General features: G+C 55.0%; 1 protein-coding gene across 12 annotated transcripts in view; it reads left to right on the top strand.

The window, feature by feature from the left end:
- Positions 1 to 17,931, top strand: part of RGS3 (regulator of G protein signaling 3) — a 131,604-nt gene that overhangs the window by 93,257 nt on the left and 20,416 nt on the right. Inside the window, exons 1-2 of one of the 12 annotated variants that reach the window (XM_067040943.1) lie at positions 2,132 to 2,218; positions 2,857 to 3,091. The exons of 8 other annotated variants lie outside the window; for them this stretch is intronic. Coding sequence is in view for 2 of the 4 variants with exons in the window: in XM_067040941.1 (XP_066897042.1) it covers positions 2,812 to 2,880 (69 nt within the window). In the remaining 2 variants the exon portion in view is untranslated. Of the gene's footprint in view, positions 1 to 2,131; positions 2,219 to 2,362; positions 2,725 to 2,775; positions 3,092 to 17,931 lie in introns of those variants that run through there. 3 more of the 12 variants (XM_067040942.1, XM_059071243.2, XM_067040941.1) reach the window with 3 other exon arrangements.

Genomic DNA, 17,931 nt, shown 5'->3' with positions numbered 1-17,931 from the left:
GAGATCAATAAGTAAATGGGGCCCAGGCTCTGAGGGCCCAGGTGCTGATCCTGTGGCCTGTGGGCCACCTGGATCTCGCTGTTCCCTAGATCCCAAGTCCTCCTGTACTGAATAGCACCATCATTTACGTAGGTCTGAGAAGCATTGGGGTGCAACAGAAGGAGCACCGGACTGGGAGTTAGCAAGCTCTGGTCCCAGCCCTGCCACTCAGTTGCTCTGTTTCCTTGGGAAAGTCACTAACCCTCTCTGGGCCTCAGTTTCTCTGGCTGTAAATAGGGAATATTTATAGAGTGAAAGATCTCCAAGGGTCCTTTTGGCTTATATAGCCTGACTGACAGTGACTCTCCCATCCTACCCCAGGCTGTACACTGGGAGTGTCCACATGCTTTGTTGATTTGTGTCTGGAGCTATGGAGAGGCAGTGGGCAGTGGCCGCCTGGGCTCCCCCGGCACTAGATGCTCTCCTAGCCTGGCCTGGCCTGCTCCTGGCCCTCGGGACCCTGAACTGCTGTGCCCTTTCTCATTATCCTTGTGGTCCAGAGTATTGACGAATGCATTCTGGATCTGTTCTGGACTCAGTGCCCTGGGTTGGCAGGGCTGCTCTGGCACAGTGTCTAATGATGGGCTGGCTAGTCTGACTGTGAGCCTGACGTCTGTCTCCATCGCTAAGCTGTCGGCTTGGCGAGTGCAGGGCCCCTTTCTGCCTGTTCTCCACCGCATCCCCAGGGCCCAGCACAGAACCTGGCCTGTAGCTGGTGCTCCAAAACTGTTTGTTGATTGAGAGGTGAAGACTCAGCTGAACTCAAGGACTTCTCTCATCTCAAGGAACCCTATATTCAGGCTCTCCACCCTAAGGAATCTTATCCTAAGCACCAGAAATTCCACCCTGGGAACTATCAGCCTCCCGTTGGAACTGGCCGTCTCCTGAGACTCACCTCCTTAGTTTCCCAGGACAAGAATGGGCCCTGCTTCCCAGGAACCTGCAGGATGACAGCCTTCCAATCTGGAGGGTTCTTGAGCCCTGCAAGGACTGCCTTGGCTCTGTCCCCAGGGACAAGGCAAAGTGTTGATTGGAGTGCGTAAGTGCCCAGCTCAGATGAGGGCTGTTCCGAGTTGACCCTAATAAAGGATGTTTTCTTATGTCAGCATGCATGAACATGCTGGTATGTGTGAGAGAGACAGGAATAGAGAGTCAGAGACAGGGTCAAGGAGGCAGGCAGAGACAGACATTCAGAGACTTTGAGACTAGTACAGGGAGACTAAGAGGCAGAGGGACAGCACTTCAGCCTAGGGTGGCCGAGGCAGGGTGAGGAGGGAAAGGAGGATAGGGGCTCCTCCTGCCCCATCTTTTTCTGGGCTGACATCCAGTTTGCCTGCCACTTGGGTGGTAAGCATGTTCAGGTTGGAACTGGCTATGGGACAGACACCCCTGACCTGAGCCCCAGGCGCGGCCCAGGGTGTGTTTGTTGACATCAGACAGCCAACTGCGGCAGCCGTAGCCTCGGCATCAAACAGCTTTGCGCTGGCAAGACGGCTTCCTGTGGGGCTGCACAGTGGTTTCGAGTGGGCACCCTGGAGTTGGACCTACCGGTCTTCAAATCCTACTGGTCTTCAAACAGCAAGCTGTGGGCGGCTCCCACTACCATTCCCTACGCTGGATCCTTCATCTGCAAATAGGGTAATACTAGTACCTGCCTCACAAGGTGCCAATGAGGATCAAATGAATTAACGAAGGCCAAACTCTCAAAATAGTGCCTGGCCCGGGATCCCTGAATCCTCTGTTAACCCCCCAGGTGGGTAGGTCAAGGGTTATCAACCCCATTTTACAGATGAGGAAATCCAGGCTCAGAGATGGGCAGGGACTTGCTCAGTGCACCCAGTCAACCAGGGCTGGAGCTGGAACCTGAACTGGGGACCCTTGCCTCCCAGCCCCGTGCTCTTCCTCCGCCCCCCCCACCCCCCGCGGTCCCTGTTAGGGACCTCTCCTTCACTTGTGATCCTAACTCTTGGGCTGTTGTAACATGCTCCTCCTCGCAGCCACCGTCCTGCGGGGAGGAAGCCCCAAGCTCTGCTGTCCATCTCTGCTTGCCCGGATTTGGCACACAAAAGTGCTAAATAAAAACATGTGTGTTGGGCTGCGCTGATGGTGCTGCTGGGAGATGATTGAAGCAGCCGCTCCGCCCGCTCCGGGGGCGGTGGCATTCTTGGAGTCAGTGCCGGTAGGTTGCAGGACCCTGGGTTAAATTGCAGCTGCCCACTGGGACGAGAGCAACAATGTGGGGGGGGGGGGAGGGCGCCGGGAGGTTTCCGTGATTGGCTCCGTCCTGGTCCTGCCGGAGAGCCGGAGCTGCAGCCAGTGGGGTCGCGCTGCCCCAGCTGGGGGAGCCCTCGGGATGTTTGTGGGGAGCAGCCGGCCGGGAATCCCAGTGCCAGGGAATGCTGCTGTGAGCCGCGGATGCCTCTCCCTCCAGAGCGACACTCCGGGGGGCCAGCCCCGGGCCTGGGGACTGATGGCAGGGGAGCCAGGGCTGGCGCATGTGAGCCTGTAACCCAGGAGCTGTCCGGGCCCCTCGCAGGCTGAAGGACGGGGTGGCCGAGGACTCTTCCTCGAGACATCCCGGGCTCCTTTTCAGATGAAAGTGTCTTGGGAAATTACAGAGTTTTCTATATGATGGAAGAAAGAAGTCCAACCTCTCTCCAGAGTGGCGGCAGCGGGCTGGACAGGGTGTGTGTTTGGGAAGGGCGCTGGAGGAGGAGGAGGAGGAAGAGGAGGAGGGACGAGTGATGCAAGGGTTTTGGAAACGCTACTTAGATGTGGGAGGGGAACCCGGTCATTTGGTTCGGCTTTTCCCGGCAGGTATCGCTCCCCCGGGGACCTTGGGTAAGTCCATGAATAGCCCTGCGGACACAAAGGAGCTCTGTCTGCGGAAGGCAGCTGCTTGACGCGCCACCAAGAGCTGCCACAGCTGCCCGCCCGCCCGCCCGCTCGCTCGCTCGCTCGCCGGCGGGAGGAGCTGGGCGGAGACCCGGGGCGGGCGGGCGGGCTGGCAGCAGCAGCCGGGAGTCCCCGGGTCCCTGCCGGAGTGTGCTGGGTAGGTGCCTCTGTGTCAGGGTGTGTGTATGGTGGGCGGGGGGCTCTTGTCCAGGCCACCCCGTGCCCCTGTTTCTATTGTTTCTTCCCCAGGGCAGCCATTGGTAGGCATGTTGCAACCAAACCATGTGTGTTCTGCTCTGAGATAGCTCTGTGTGTGTGTGTGTGTGTGTGTCTGTGCGCTTGTCTGTCTGTCTGTCTGTCTCGGGGTGAGTGGGTGGGAGCCTGCAGGGCTAGGGGCATGCATCCACTGTGTGCTGCTCCCACTTCAAGACTGGTCATCTGGCTTTTCTTTCTGAGGGGAATGAATGTTTGGTGAGCAGAAAAGTCGGGCCACTGCATAGGGAGGGAGCGCTCAGCCAGCGGTGCTGGCGGTCCTGTCAGGGATGCTGACCACACACGAGGCACCAGGATGGCTGTTCTTGCCTAGTTCCATGAGGACAAGGAGGTGGTCTGGGGGGCTGGACCGGGAGTGGGGTTGCATCTGATTGCTGAGGCTTCGGCTGTAAGGTTCACTGGAAGTACAAGCAGAAGTGCTCTGCCTCCTGAGCCTCTTGGGAAAGGTCTTGCACCTGCTCCTTTGACTCCTGCTGAGACCCGTTAGGAAGGGGATAATTGTTAGGGACCTGCTCACCCCACAGAGCAAGCCGCTGTAAGCAGACAGAGGCCAATTCTTTTATCAACTTGGAGGCCTCGCATCTCTACACTTGTCCCGGGGTGTCCAAGAAGAGCCCTCGTGCCCTGGGACCTCAGGGCTGAGGAAAGCCCAGGTCCAGAGACGGGAAGGGCTGTGCCCAAGTTCGCACAGTAGGTCTCTGGCCAGGAGCAGGATGGAGGACGTCTGTCCCCTGGAACAGTGAGGACAGGATATGTGGGTGCCGTTACCCTGAGCTCAGCGCTGAATCTGGCGCTCCTGGCTGGAGATGCCTAGCTAAGTACAGGGCCACTGGGCCCCTCACCAAAAACTTGCAGCATCTTGCTGCCCTCAGGCCTCACGGCTGGGGGCTATCTGGCTACCCTCTCGAGGTGGCTGGAGTGGTATATCTCCTGGAAGGAAGGAGCTGCACTGTCTGACCTGCCAGGGCCTGCGGGATCCCAGCCAGGGCACTGCGGCCATAGTCAAAGTTTCCACCAGGGCCGCTTGAGTCCTCCACGCCCAGCCAAGGGGCACCTCCCCTCTTTGCCAGCCCTAGCACGTGGCAAGGCTTAGCCCAGGGCGGGCCCTTCGGGGAGCGAAGTTCCGCAGCAGGGCCTGCTCCAGGCCGGGGCTGGCATCTGCTGCAGCAGGGGGATGGTGAAGATGGAGGCAGCTGAGGTGAGTGACCCCCTGTTGGGGAGTCTCCAGCACTTTGAACCAGAGATCATCGATGGGGCTTCTGATTATAAGTATCTGCTATCAGTGAAACCACCCCAGCCCGTAGCCTTCTTGCCTTTGCATATGCTGTTCCCACTGCTTGGAAAGCCCATCTCTTCTCTTCTCTCCAGGTCTTAATCCTACCCAGACTTCCATGACTAGAGCAAATACTGCAGTTGGAATCTGTCTGTCCCTTGGTGGTGGTACCCACTGTGGTTGCTTCATGTCTTATTCATGTGGGATTTGAGACTTACTCATCCCTTGGTCCCAAGGGCCCAGCCTGGGGCCTGGGGCATGATAGGAAAGGGCTCAGATGGGTTTCCTTGAGGACAAGCTCTGATGTCCAAGTCAACTCTTTCTACCCATCTCCTAGCTCTGCCTGGCAGACAGTGGGTACTACCAGCTTGAGGCCTGGCGAGGAGTCCCTTAGGAAGGGTCCTAGTTTCTGCATGGCAGGGTTGCTTCCACAGAGCCAAGGGGTTGGGGGATGGGATTTTTGATAGGAGACAAGGCAGGGAGAACCTTGGCTTCAGCCTGGCTGAGGCCACAGGGAAAGCCGGGCTGGGATCGTGCTGGGCTGGGTGGTGTGGTGTCCACCCCATGGCCCGGGCCACAGAGGGTGGAAGGGGCAGCCCCAGCTGGTTTGAATTCAATGCTCCTGGTCCTCTGCACAGACTGCAGCAGTTTGGAGCTCAGATTGGGCCCTGTTGGGATGGTGCCAACCAGGATGGTGGATTGGAGGGTTGGGGGAGCGTGCGGTTCTCAGCCAGTGGTCTGCCTGGCTCCCCCAGAAGAGGCGCAGCTGAGGAGGAAATGCCCACACCCCCCTGGGTTCCTAGGGGCGCTGAGAGCCTCTTCCCGTTCAGTCTCCCAAGGCCCTAGAATAGCTGAGTCTGAAGGAAGGATTTGCCCGAGGTTATATGCGACTCAGCAGCACAGCAGGGACAAGAACCCAGGTCTCCGGGTCCCGCACCCAGGTTTCTCTCCGTCACATCAGCTGGATGACTCAGTGTACTTGGCTTTCACCTTGATGCTCCCTTTTGGGGGACTCCCTTAGTGACACATTCCTTTCCAGGACCCCCGCATTTACTAGCTAGAGCCCGGCTCTCCTCTGAAAAAGCAGCGTGTGCAGTAGAGAAAGCCCTGGCCCGGCCAACAGGCTGGAGACTGAGGTGCAGTCTGGTCCCTGCTCACTGGATGATCTCAGGCAAATCTGCTGTTTTTCTCTGGCTCAGTTTCCCCTTTGGAGCAACCAGGGACTGGACCAGGTACTGCCCGGCCCCTTCCAGGAATCCAGAGAACCTTCCATTCTCTGCAGACCCTCTCCTCTTCCTGGGTTCCGAGAGCCATCGGTCAAGGCCAGGATCCGGTTTCTCAGGAAAGCGGCCCCCAACCTGTTCTTCTGGTCAGAAGCCTCTTGCAGGCTGGAGCCTGGGCTGAGGCTGGGAGGTTTGTTGTTGTTTGTGGAGTCAGGCCGTTTCCAAGATGTCATTGCTCAGGGAAAACCGTCATTCCTCCAAGGGATAAAGAGGCTGCTTATGGCTCAGCCGGCTCAGCCTGGAGAGGCTGGAGCCACTCACGGCAGGCCCGCCAGACTCGGCCCCCTGGGAGTCACCACCTTTGCCTGAACAACCAGCTGGGTGGGGCAGGATTGGGAAAGGGGTGCTGGGGCACCCACGAGCCGCTTGAGAGCTTGGAGCTTCTAGGCACGGAGGAGAGGAGAAGGGGTCCCAGGAGACCCTCTTCCTCTGGCAGTGGGCGAAGGTCATCACTCCGGACGTGTGGAGAGTTGCCAGGTGTGCCCTCTGCTCCGGATGGGACTCCGGAGGGACTCCCCTCTCCGGGCTGGCCTGCCCACACCTGGCACTGGGGCTCAGGCTGCTGCCGGAAAACTGTCAGCGGCTCCCAACTTAGAAAGGTGGGGAGTGCAGAAAGTTATTTGGAACTGGGCGCGCTCTCCCCTGCGTAGCCAGGGCTCTCTGTGGTGTCCTTGGTTATCTCTTGGTGGGGTTAACCTCGGGCTGATAGCAGAACTCAGACACTCGGGGCAGGGTGGCAGAGGGTGGGAGGCATGGGGAAAGGCAGAGGAGAAGCTGGGCAGAGCCCCTGGGAGCCAAATGGCTGGCCACAACCTTGAAAAAAGGCTGGAGGCAGCCACGGGGAGGACCTGGAATGGAAGGTGGTGTGCCTGTCCCGCTCCTCTAGTCAAGGGGTGCAACCGTCTCCACGCAGAGCTCTGAAACCTTCACTGCTCACACCTCGATTAATGAAGTTCCCAGTTGATTCAAACAGCGGCTCTGTAATTGCTTTCTCTGCCTGTCTCCCTCCCTTCTCTCCGCATGTGTCTAACACCCACTATGTACGGTGCACTGGCCAGGTACTGGAGGTATAGGTCCAATCTTTAATCTAGTGCCAGGGATGGGCGTGTAATGGATGGTAACAAGACGGCTTTGACAGGGAGGCTCGTGGAGGGGGAACCCTGGGGAAGCTTCTGACCCAGCCCGGGAGCCCCTGCAGGAGGTGAGACTGAATCCGGATGCACAGACGCTTGTCCATCGAAGGAGGAGATCTCCATCCCAGTCTGCCCTCCCCTCTAGGGTGTAGACATGATTCCTGCCTGACCATAGAGATTGCCTATGTGTATCCATCCACATGCTGCGGCTTATCACAGGCGTGGCCAAATAATGTTGTGTGCAGGGGCATGGGCTCTGGACTTGAAGGCAGGCTCTCCCTCTCTACACTTGGGCGCACTTGGGTAAGACACAGAAACTCTCGGTGCCTGCACTTCCTCAAGCAAGGGCCCAGCCTCACTGGGGTAATGAGATGAGGTATGTACACAGAGGGCTGCGTGCATGCTGACACTGCGGCATGGGGGCAGCGGGGGTACCCCTGGCACCTTCCCTTACTGGTGGCTGTTATTGAATGAGATGATGTGGGTGAAGTGAGGTGCTCGGCCTGGAGTCTGACACTGAGCAGGCGTTTGCTGAATGGGAGGTGGCACAGCAGCTTTGGGGCTGGGAGGGAGGAATCAGCTGGAATGTGCTATCAGGCCCCGGGATGAGGGCTTTTATTTGCTTTTGAAATAAACTTTTATATTGAAATGTAAAAGACAGCAAGGGTAGAAGTATGTAGCCGATGAATTTTCACAAAGTGAATAAACTCTCCAGGTCAAGAAACAGAACATTCTGTTACCCTGGGACCCTACCCCGCCCCTGGCCACGCCCTGCCCCTCAGTCACTGCCATCTCAAAGGGTAACCCCTTTCTTGCCTTCTCTCACTGAGTAGTGTTGCCTGTTTTTGAATTTTGTATACGTGGAATCATTGAGTATGTATTCTTTTATGTTGACTTCTTTGGATCAGCATTTTGATGGTGACTCCTTCAGTATTATTGTACTCAGTTTTATTCTGTTCACCCCCACTGTGTGTGGTATTTCACTGTGTGAATATGGGTGCCACAATTTCTCCAACCTATCATTGATGGACATTTGGGTTGTTGCCAGTTGGAGGTTATGTCATGAATAGTACTACTATGAATATTCTCATACATGTCTTTTGATGCACTGTAATATACTTTTCTGTTGGGTAAATACCTAAGGTTTGCAATTGCTCAGTCATAAAGTTGTATATAATTAGCTTTAGTCGATTCCACTGTATAATTTTCTTTTTTTAAACATCTTTATTGGAGTATAATTGCTTTACAGTGGTGTGTTAGTTTCTGCTTCATAACAAACTGAATCAGTTATACATGCACACAGGTCCCCATATCTCTTCCCTCTTGCATCTCCCTCCCTCCCACCCTCCCCATCCCACCCCTCTAGGTGGTCACAAAGCACCGACCTGATCTCCCTGTGCTATGCAGCTGCTTCCCACTAGCTACCTATTTTACGTTTGGTAGTGTATACATGTCCATGCCACTCTCTCACTTTGTCCCAGCTTACCCTTCCCCCTCCCCGTATCCTCAAGTCCGTTCTCTAGTAGGTCTGCATCTTTATTCCCGTCTTGCCCCTAGGTTCTTCTGATCTTTTTTTTTTTTTTAGATTCCATATATATGTGTTAGCGTATGGTATTTATTTTTCTCTTTCTGAGATACTTCACTCTGTATGACAGTCTCTAGGTCCATCCACCTCACTACAAATAACTCAATTTCGTTCCTTTTCATGGCTGAGTAATATTCCATTGTATATATGTGCCACGTCTTCTTTATCCATTCATCTGTCGATGGACACTTAGGTTGCTTCCATGTCCTGGCTATTGTAAATAGAGCCGCAGTGAACGTTGTGGTACATGACTCTTTTAGAATTATGGTTTTCTCAGGGTATAAGCCCAGTAGTGGGATTGCTGGGTCGTATGGTAGTTCTATTTTTAGTTTTTTAAGGAACCTCCATACTGTTCCCCATGGTGGCTGTATCAATTTACATTCCCACCAACAGAGCAAGAGGGTTCCCTTTTCTCCACACCCTCTCCAGCATTTATTGTTTGTAGATTTTTGGATGATGGCCGTTCTGACTGGTGTGAGATGCTATCTCATTGTAGTTTTGATTTGCATTTCTCTAATGATTAATGATGTTGAGCATTCTTTCATGTGTTTGTTGGCAATCTGTGTATCTTCTTTGGAGAAATGTCTATTTAGGTCTTCTGCCTATTTTTGGATTGGGGGGTTTGTTTTTTTGATATTGAGCTGCATGTGTTGCTTGTATATTTTGGAGATTAATCCTTTGTCAGTTGCTTCATTTGCAAATACTTTCTCCCATTCTGAGGCCACTGTATAATTTTCTAAAGTGTGACACCAATACACCCTTTTGAGGCAGCATAGGAGAGCACTTGTTGCTCCACGTCCACACCAACAGAATTGGCATTAGCTATTGTGATATCTGATTGTGGTTTTAATTTGCGTTTCCTTGATGACGAATGAGGTTTAGCACCTTTTCTTATGTTGCTTGGCCGTTTGGATAATCTCTTCGTGAAGTGCCTGTTCAAGTCTTTTCTCCAGTTTTCTGTTGGATCATCTTTTTCTTATTGATTTGAGGGAGCTTAAAAAATATTCCGGATATGTGTTCATTGTTGGATGGGCACGTTGCAAATATCTCCTCCCACTCAGAGGCTTGCCTTTTCACTCTTTTCTGAAGAGTAGAAGTTCTTCATTTTAACGCAGGCCAACTTGTCATTCTTTGTCTCTGTGGAGAATGCTAATTGAATCCTGCTTCTTTGCCTGTTACAAGGTTGTAGATATTCTTTTGTGTTGTCTTCTGGATGTTTTATTGTTTTATGTTTCATATTTAGATCTGAAATCCACCTGAAATAGATTCTTACATAGGATGGTCGTAGAGGTCAAGACTCATTTCCTCTGGGTGGATATCCAATTTATTCAAAAGATCATCCTTTCTCACTGTCGGTCCCTATCACCTTTGTCAGAAATCAAGGGGCAGTAGGGTGAGCTGAGTTTTGAAGGATGCGTAGGAGTTCACCAGGTGGACAGAGGAGAGGAGAGGGTTCTGGGAGAAAGCACAGTGAGCACAGATTTAGAGGTGCCTGAGAGGAGAGTGTGCTTGGGGAACTACCAACAGTTCAGCCTGGCTGGAGGGAAGAGGGGAGAAGTGGTGTGGTAGAGAGGCCGGTTGGCAGGGACAGGACACACAGGGGAAGGAGCTGGGACACCAGAGGGTTGTGGTGGATTTAAGCAGGAGGGGAGTATAGTCAGGTTCATATAAGAGAGATGAGAGACGGTCCCATGACAGGAGGATGAGTTTGGAGCCTGCTGTCAACCCAGACAAACCCAGCCTTGACATCCCCCTCAGCAGAGACAGAGCATGTCTTCTTCAGGGAGGCAGTGGCGGAGGTAGCAGTGTGCCTGGGGCCTTGGAGGGTGGCCTTTGGCTTCAGTTTTGCGGCTGAGTCCAGTGGCGAGATATACATTCCAGTGTCCTTGAGTAGAAAAGCCTCCCGCCACTCCCACCCCAGCTGCCACCCAGTGCCGCCAGCACTGCGGGCCCTGAAGGAGGAATAGTTTAGAAACTGGAGTAGATGGACAGGTGGGGGGGGGGGCGTAGATCTCTGGAAAGGGGGTGCTTTCTGCTTCTCCCACCCTTGATGCACCCACAAGGATGCCGGCCTCACCTTGGGCCCTGAGAACAGACCCTTCCAGGCTGGCTGAGATTCAGAGCTGTACAGACCGTCTCTAGCAGAGGGAGGCCTAGAGAGAGGAGTCGCTTGGCGGGGGGCCACGCAGTGAGCCGTACTTACCCAGTTTGGCTACCCCCCAGCCTCCCAGGGCCTTTGGGATGGGCCTCAGTTTTCTCCTCTGAAATGTACAGATAATAATAGGGCCCCCACCCTAGGGCTGTGGTCCGAATATGTCAAGTGCCTTCTCCTGGGGTGGATGCAGGGGAAGGGACCGGTGATGATGGTGATGATTACAAGGATTGCAAATGCTTATTGAGCACCCACTACGTGCCAGGCCCCTGTCTCTGGATGGTCTGCCAACAGTATCATGGTCTGGGTACTGCTACTTCTGTCGCCATTTCACAGATAAGAAAATTGAGCCTTGAGGTTAAGCAGCTTGCCCAGGGGCGCCGAGCCGGGTGGTGGCAGGGCCAGGATTTGAACCTGGATTCGTATGTCTCCAGACCCCCGTTCTTCACCAGCAATAGGCTTCCCCCCTCCACCCCTGGCTCTGAAAGTGCTCCCCGTTATCCAAGCTGCTGCTTGCAATTAAGCCTGAGATTTGGGGGTTGGTCTCCGGTGCCTGACATGGCGGAGAGTCGAGCAGTCGAGAGGCAGGTCATGGCCGTGGGCTGAGCACTGCTGCGCCCCAGGCCCCGCCTCCTGCCGCCCGTCATAGCATCCCTGCGAGGGAGGCATCGCCGACTCAGCCACATGGTTAGGAAGTGCGATGGAGCCCAGGCCCGCCGGATTCCAAATCCCGGTCTCCTGATCACAGTGCTCGCCATGTGCTTCCCTGACGTCCTCCTAGCTTGGCAGAGCTTTTCTGTGTGGTCAGCCTAGTGTAGAACGTCATAGAGAAACCACACGCTTCTGACTCTCCCGCCCAGGGGGCGGGAGGTGGTTTGGGAGGGTCACCAGGTGTCCATGATTGTTGTGTAGCAGCCCTGCCCTCACCGGGCGAGTCAGACACCTGCCCCTCAGTCGCCACTAATTTGGGGCAAGAGCAGGGACCCTGCATCTGCTGTTGTTCACCGCTGCCTAGCACAGCGCCTGGGCCTGGGTGGGGGCTTGGTCAGGTCTTTTGAAGACGGAGGGGGAGGGAGAGAGGAAGGGCAGTGAAGGGGCCAGGAAAGAAGATCATGGGGCAGGAGAAGGAGCAGGGCTGTAGGGCGAGCAGACCATGTTTACTTTCGGAGGCCTCTGCTTACTCAGTTTTTGACCGTTGTGTAAGTTCCTTAACTTATCTGAGTCCCAGATTCCTTATTTGTAAAACGGGGCCAGTTTTGCTATTGACCTCATAATGTTGCTAGACGTGAGGAAGTGTAGGTAAAGCAGCTGTTGCAGTGCCTACTGTCTAGTGGATGCTCAATTATTGCTTTCTGTCTTCCCCTCTCCACCCATGTTTTTCACTGTTTCCCGTTTCCACCATCTCTAGTTCCACCTTCCTTATCTTTGCAGAACTAAGTAAACGTTGCTTTCAGGGTGAAGTTCGAATTCCTCAACACAGCCATGCTTCTGCTCCATGGAACCACCTGCACTTCCTCAAACACTCCCTGCTGTCTCTGGCTTTGGCCTGGATACCCTCTCCCATCCCTTTCCCAGCCTCCTCCAAGAGCTATCCCAGTCTTTCCTGTTGTCTCTGTGCTTCCTTAGCCCCTTGGAGTGGGGGGGGGGGGGGGGGTCAGTGGGAAATGGACATGGGCCCCTTACCTGGTTCTCTCACCCAGAGACCCAGCGCCTTCGGGGAAAGACATGTGTCTTGCCACCGTTTGGCTCCGGTGCCACACACAGGCCCTAGCACAGGACTGGGGCCCTGTAGGTATTTGCTGAGTATCTCTGGGTGATGCAGTGGGGGTGAGTAAGCCAGGGACGCAATCCTAATGAGCCAAAGCAGAACCTGCCCAGGGCCATGACAGCAGTGCAGACCAGGCGTTGGCAGGAGAGCAGAGAGCCCCCCCCCCCTAGCCAGGGTATCCCAGGGAGCATTTAACTGGGCTCCAAGAGATGGGCAGGAAGTAGACTTCAGAAGGTTGAGATAATAAGGAAATGAGACAGTGCACGTGCACACATCTGGATCAGGGAGAGAAAGAGGGTGTCAGGTGGGAAGAGAGTGGTGGTGGAACTCACAGGAGGACTGGATCTTGAGCAGAGAGCCCGAGGGTGGGGTAGGAGAGGCCCGTGGGGCCGCGCTCGCTTTCTGACGGAGGCATCAGTCACCACAGGGACAGGAAGAGACTGGGGAAACTTCTGTTCTCCACTCGCGTGGCTTTCAGATGAGAATAAGGCTGGAGGTGGAGAAGGGGTCTTTGGGACGGCGGAGCTGGGGGCAGAGACTGCGAGTCCAGGCCCCCCATGCACACGGAAGACCCGAGAGGAGAAGGGGCTTGGAGAGGTGGTGACAGGGGGCACAGTACTGGAAACCCAGACCTTGGGAGCTGCTTCCCCTGCCTGGTGAGAAACTGGTCATCCAGGAGGATGGTAGGCATCTCAGCAGGCTCCAAAGGCCAGGCCTGAGGGCAAGTTCTTCTGACTTAGCCAGGTGACATTGCCAAGAGTAGGGAAGGTTTCTAAGAGGGGTCCCCTCTCTTCTCACTCCTCAGGGCTTCCTCTTCCCTGCGTGTTGGTGAGCTACTTCTCCTCTGTGCCTCAGTATTGCTTTCAATACAATGGGTATGCTCCCTGCTCTGGTGTGTTGCCTGCCTTCCCGAGCCCCTGACAGATCAGTGAGTTGTTGTGTGATTCTTTAGGGACAGAGAATTTTCAGTCTGCAGTCAAATTCCTCCTCCTTCCACTCTCTCCTCCTGCAGTTGGGCCTCTCTTCATAGGGAGCGTGAACGGGTAGTTGAATCTAGCAGGCTTGTCAGCTGCCCAGCCTGGACCAGGGGCTGCCGAGGTCCTGCCTCTTCTGCATGGGCTCCATTACAGAGGGAGTGCCATGTATTGGAACTGGTACCAAACTAGGTTCTGGTCTGGATTCTAGTCCTGATTCTGTTGTGTGACCTTGGGCATATTGCCTCCCATCCCTGGGCTTTAGTCACCTTGTCTGTTAATGGAGGCAGCTCCCAGAATTTTCTGGGGAGTGAAAAAAAGGTCAAGATGCCTGGGCCCTACTTTTGGGGACTCTTGTCCAGTTGGTCTGGCACTGGGCCCAGATATAGATATTTTTAAAATGTTCCACACATGCTTCTAAAGTATATCTCTCTGTTGAGAACCAATAGTCTAGATCAGTACTTTGCAAACTTTAATATGCAAATGAATCACCTGGGATCTTGGTTAAATGTGGGTTCTGATCCAGTAAGTGTGGACTGAGGCCTGAGATTCTGTATTTCATGGGACTGCTGCTGCTGCTGCTTCACACGTCCCACTTTGAGTAGTAAGAATCTAGATGGGCTTCCCTGGTGGCGCAGTGGTTGAGAGTCCGCCTGCCGATGCGGGGGACACGGGTTCGTGCCCCGGTCCGGGAAGATCCTACATGCCGCAGAGCGGCTGGGCCCGTGGGCCATGGCCGCTGAGCCTGCGGAGCCTGTGCTCCGCAACGGGAGAGGCCACGGCAGCGAGAGGCCCACGTACCGTTAAAAAAAAAAAAAAAAAAAAAGAATCTAGATGGTCTGTGAAGTTCATTGGATTGCCCATTCATTCGTCCATCCATTCATTCATTCATGCATCATCAACATGTAAAATGGGGAGTGGGGAGAGGTGAGGCTAGAGGGAGAGACAAAGCCCAGCATCTTCCAGGGCTACAGAATTGGGGCTTTATCTGGAGGGTTCTGGGGAGCCACGTCAAGGTTTTAAGCCGAGGAGTGACAGGGCCAGATTTGCATTTAGAAGACTCCTCTGACAGGGCACAGAGAAGGAGCAGAGGGGCGTGGACCACGGCTGGGAGGTCAGCATCAATCCCAGTGCGAGCTGTTGTGGTCTTGAGGCAGGTGGTGGTAAGTGGAGGTGGTGAGAGTGGATTCTTTTCTTTCTTTTTAATCAACTTTATTTTTCAGAGTAGTTTTAGGAATTGAGAGGAAAGTACAGAGAGTTTCCAATACTTCCTGTCCCTGTGCACACGTTACCTCCCCCAGTGGAAAGATTCTTTAGATTTTACGAGAGACCATCAAGGAGGATTTGGTGATTGGCTGTGGGGTGGCAATGAAGAGAGAACGATACCCAGGTCTCTGGTTCAGGCAGGCGGTGGCATCATTGATACAGAGACTCCGAGAGGAGGAATGGACTTGGGGGAAGGTCGGGAGTTCAGCGTGGGGTCCATTGACTTGGGAGCACTGGTGGGCTATCTGGAAGGAGGTATCCATGTCCGTGCCTGGGCTCCAGCCACACGGGTGTCCTCTCTGTCCCCCAGGGTTCTCGCCTTCCTGGCTCAGGACCTTTGCCTGTGCTGTTTGCTCCCTCATGAGTTCGTCCCCGCCCACTGAGCAGATTTTAGCCTCAGTGTCCTTCCACAGGGTGGCCCTTCCCACACGCCCCTTTATTCTCTCACGGGACCTTACGGTTTTCCTTCACTATGGATCAGTGTTTTTCAAACTGTTTCTGTGGGTGATGACTTGGTTCAGGCCAGGCCTTCCTCTCCAGCCTGTAAGCTCCATCAGGACAGGGATCACGTCTTTCTTATTCTTGTATCCACAGAGCCTAGAACATTCTGAGAAAGGACAGGTCTGGGCTGGCAGCGGGGACTGGGTGTTGTCCATGACCAGATGCTACAGATGGTGCTTGTTGCCTGGGGAGTGGATGAGTGCTCGAGGGAGCGTGCGGGCCTGAGCTGAGTGAGACAGGAGGCTGGAGCAGGACACAGGCCAAGAGGCCTGTGATGCAGCGGAGAAGGGGGGTCATCGGCTAGTCGGAGGAAGCCCAGGGAAGGAAATGTCAAAGCGGGCCGTGCTGCGGTGGTTGTGGCTGCCGCCTGTGGGGTGCTTGTGTACCAACACGGTGCCGAGCTCTGGGTGTACATCAACTCAGTCACTCCTCTCACAGCATCCTGTGTTACGGCTAAGGAAACTGGGGCCCAGAGAGGTTACCCCCGAGCTCACCTAGCCAGTAAGTGTGAAGTGGGGATCAGTATCCAGAGCTCTCCCCACTGTAAGGTGTTGCCTCCGTTCTCCTGGACTTTGCCAAACTTGTTGCAGTGGGGGCAGGGAAGGAGGGCAGCCGGGAGGCCTCTGTGGCAGGGCGGTGGCTTCAGCCTCTGGGCGTCAAGAAGCCAGGCCTGAGGAGCCGGACTGAGGCTGGGCAGGGGTTCCTGGAAGCCAGCATCGAGCCAGAGACCCAGAGGTATGCCAAACTTGAAGGAGCAACCCCGTCTCAAAAGGCAAGCCTGGAGGTCAAACGGCCATGTGGGAATTCTAGTAGCCTCTCCCTTTCTCCAACGACTTTCCATTTCACAGAGCACTTTCCTGTCCTTTCTCAGGCTTGGAACCCAGAAGTGATAGTCTGGGATCACACAGCTAGCAAATGATGGGGTCAGGATTCCAGCCCAGGTCTTCCGGCATTATGTCCGGGGCTCTCTCCGAAAATCCTTTGTAAGGGCCACTCTGAGATGGAGGGAAACCCCAGTCCCCCGCCCCCCCCCCCCATCCCCTGGCCTCCACCAGCCCAGCCCAGCCCAGCCCAGCCCAGTGCAGGAAGTGGTTTCTGAGGGCAGATGAGGAGCGCGGCATCTGTGGTAGATGTGATGAGTCATCTCAGAGTACGAGCTGCAGGTTGACTCTGGGGTCAGCCGACCCGGCTCCACGGTTAGTAGTTGTGTGACACTGGGCAAGTTATTTCCAGCAGTCCGCCACCAGCCTCAACCCCGATAGCAGGTGGGGGTCTAGGGCCCAGGGGACGTAGCTGGTGTGAGCAGGCCTCTGGATGTCACACCTGTCACCCTTCCCCAGCCTGTTCGGAGCCCTGGATTGGATTGGGGAGAGGATTTGATTAGGTTGTAAACAGAGGCTCCACTTAGAGGGCCTGGTTCATTTCCTGAGACATGCACAGAATTAGCCCTGGTCCAGCCAAGCCAAAGAAGTGATGGATGGGAGAGATACACACTCCCTGCAGAAGAGGGGCAGCTGCATGGAGCTCTCGGACCCAGGGCCCTGGGCCAGCAGGCTGGTCTCTGGGGCGCCTTGGCTGGATTCTTGTCACTCCAAGCTGCTGTAACAGCTGCCTAACTGGGTGTCCCCAGCTGCCTGCACTTTCTCCATGAGAGCAATCACCACACTCATTGAGACCAATTGTCTAACCTGCTCAGCTGAGGGCAGGGACTGTGTCTGACTTGTCCTCTGCTGCCCCCATCCCCACCCCAGGGCCTAACAACGTACTTGGAGAATGAATGACTGCGGGTATGCATGCCATGTCCCAGTCCTCCCGCCACATGTCCTGTTCACACCGCCCAGGGCAGTTTCACGTACTGCGGCTCTGCCCGTGTCATTCCCTCGCTCACAGGACGATCCCACGCCTGGCATCCATCCTGTACTATGGCTCTCATCTTTATTTCTTTTCCTGTCCTAATTCTCCCACTTGCCACCCTCTCCCCCAGGGTTTCAGAGGCCCCCTCCTCCCCCCCAGGTACCCGATGCCGCCCTAGCTTTCCCCGGAACACAGACCTGACCACAGCGGCTCAGGTGTTCACACAAGCCCCGTCCAGGAGCACAGGATGGAGCCGATGAGCTCTGGTCCTTGTCTGCCAGTGTCTGTCCTGTGGCAGGTGGGCCTGGGTGAGGGGCCTCCAGCAGTGCTCACAGCCTGCCCCCCCCTCCCTCAAGACCCCTGGGGCCCCAAACCGTTGTGTGTAAGGGTCCAAGGAAGTGGGGAGAGACCGTTTGCCGGGAGGCAGGAGTTCTAATACTGAATCAGCCTCGGATTTCTTAGGTAATTTCCTTAGCCCCTGGGACCTCAGTTTCCCTATCTCTAAGCTAAGCCTAGACTAATAATAGCTCCCACTTTATCAGATGCTTCTCTGGGGCTGGGCCCTGGGAAGAACGCTAACTTAGTCCTGTGAGTCTGGTGTGATATTATGGCTCTGTTCCAGGTAAGGAAACAGGGCTGGGCTTGGAGAAGTCGGGAGGCTTGGCCATTTTCTTGCACGGCTGGGAAATGACACCACTGGAATCAAAACCAAAGTCCACCTCGGGCAGTCTGAGCAGGAATGGCCGGGCGCTCTGAGAGCCCTCGGTCCTGGGTGGTTTCTCGGCGTCCCTGGGGTGGGGGCCCTCTGGGGACAGAGGCACTTCCCCTCCTGGCTTTGTTTGGCTTGGCTTCGGTTTAGGGCAGGATTGGCAGAGGCAGGCTGACTTGCATTTCTGGTTTTGGGTCTGTTGCTGCACTTTCCCTAGGGGCGGCGG

This window comes from Kogia breviceps, chromosome 8, assembly GCF_026419965.1.
Source record: "Kogia breviceps isolate mKogBre1 chromosome 8, mKogBre1 haplotype 1, whole genome shotgun sequence".
Classification (NCBI taxonomy): Eukaryota; Metazoa; Chordata; class Mammalia; order Artiodactyla; family Physeteridae; genus Kogia; species Kogia breviceps.
Note: the sequence above shows the minus strand (reverse complement) of the source record. Positions and strands in the feature narration are given on the sequence as shown.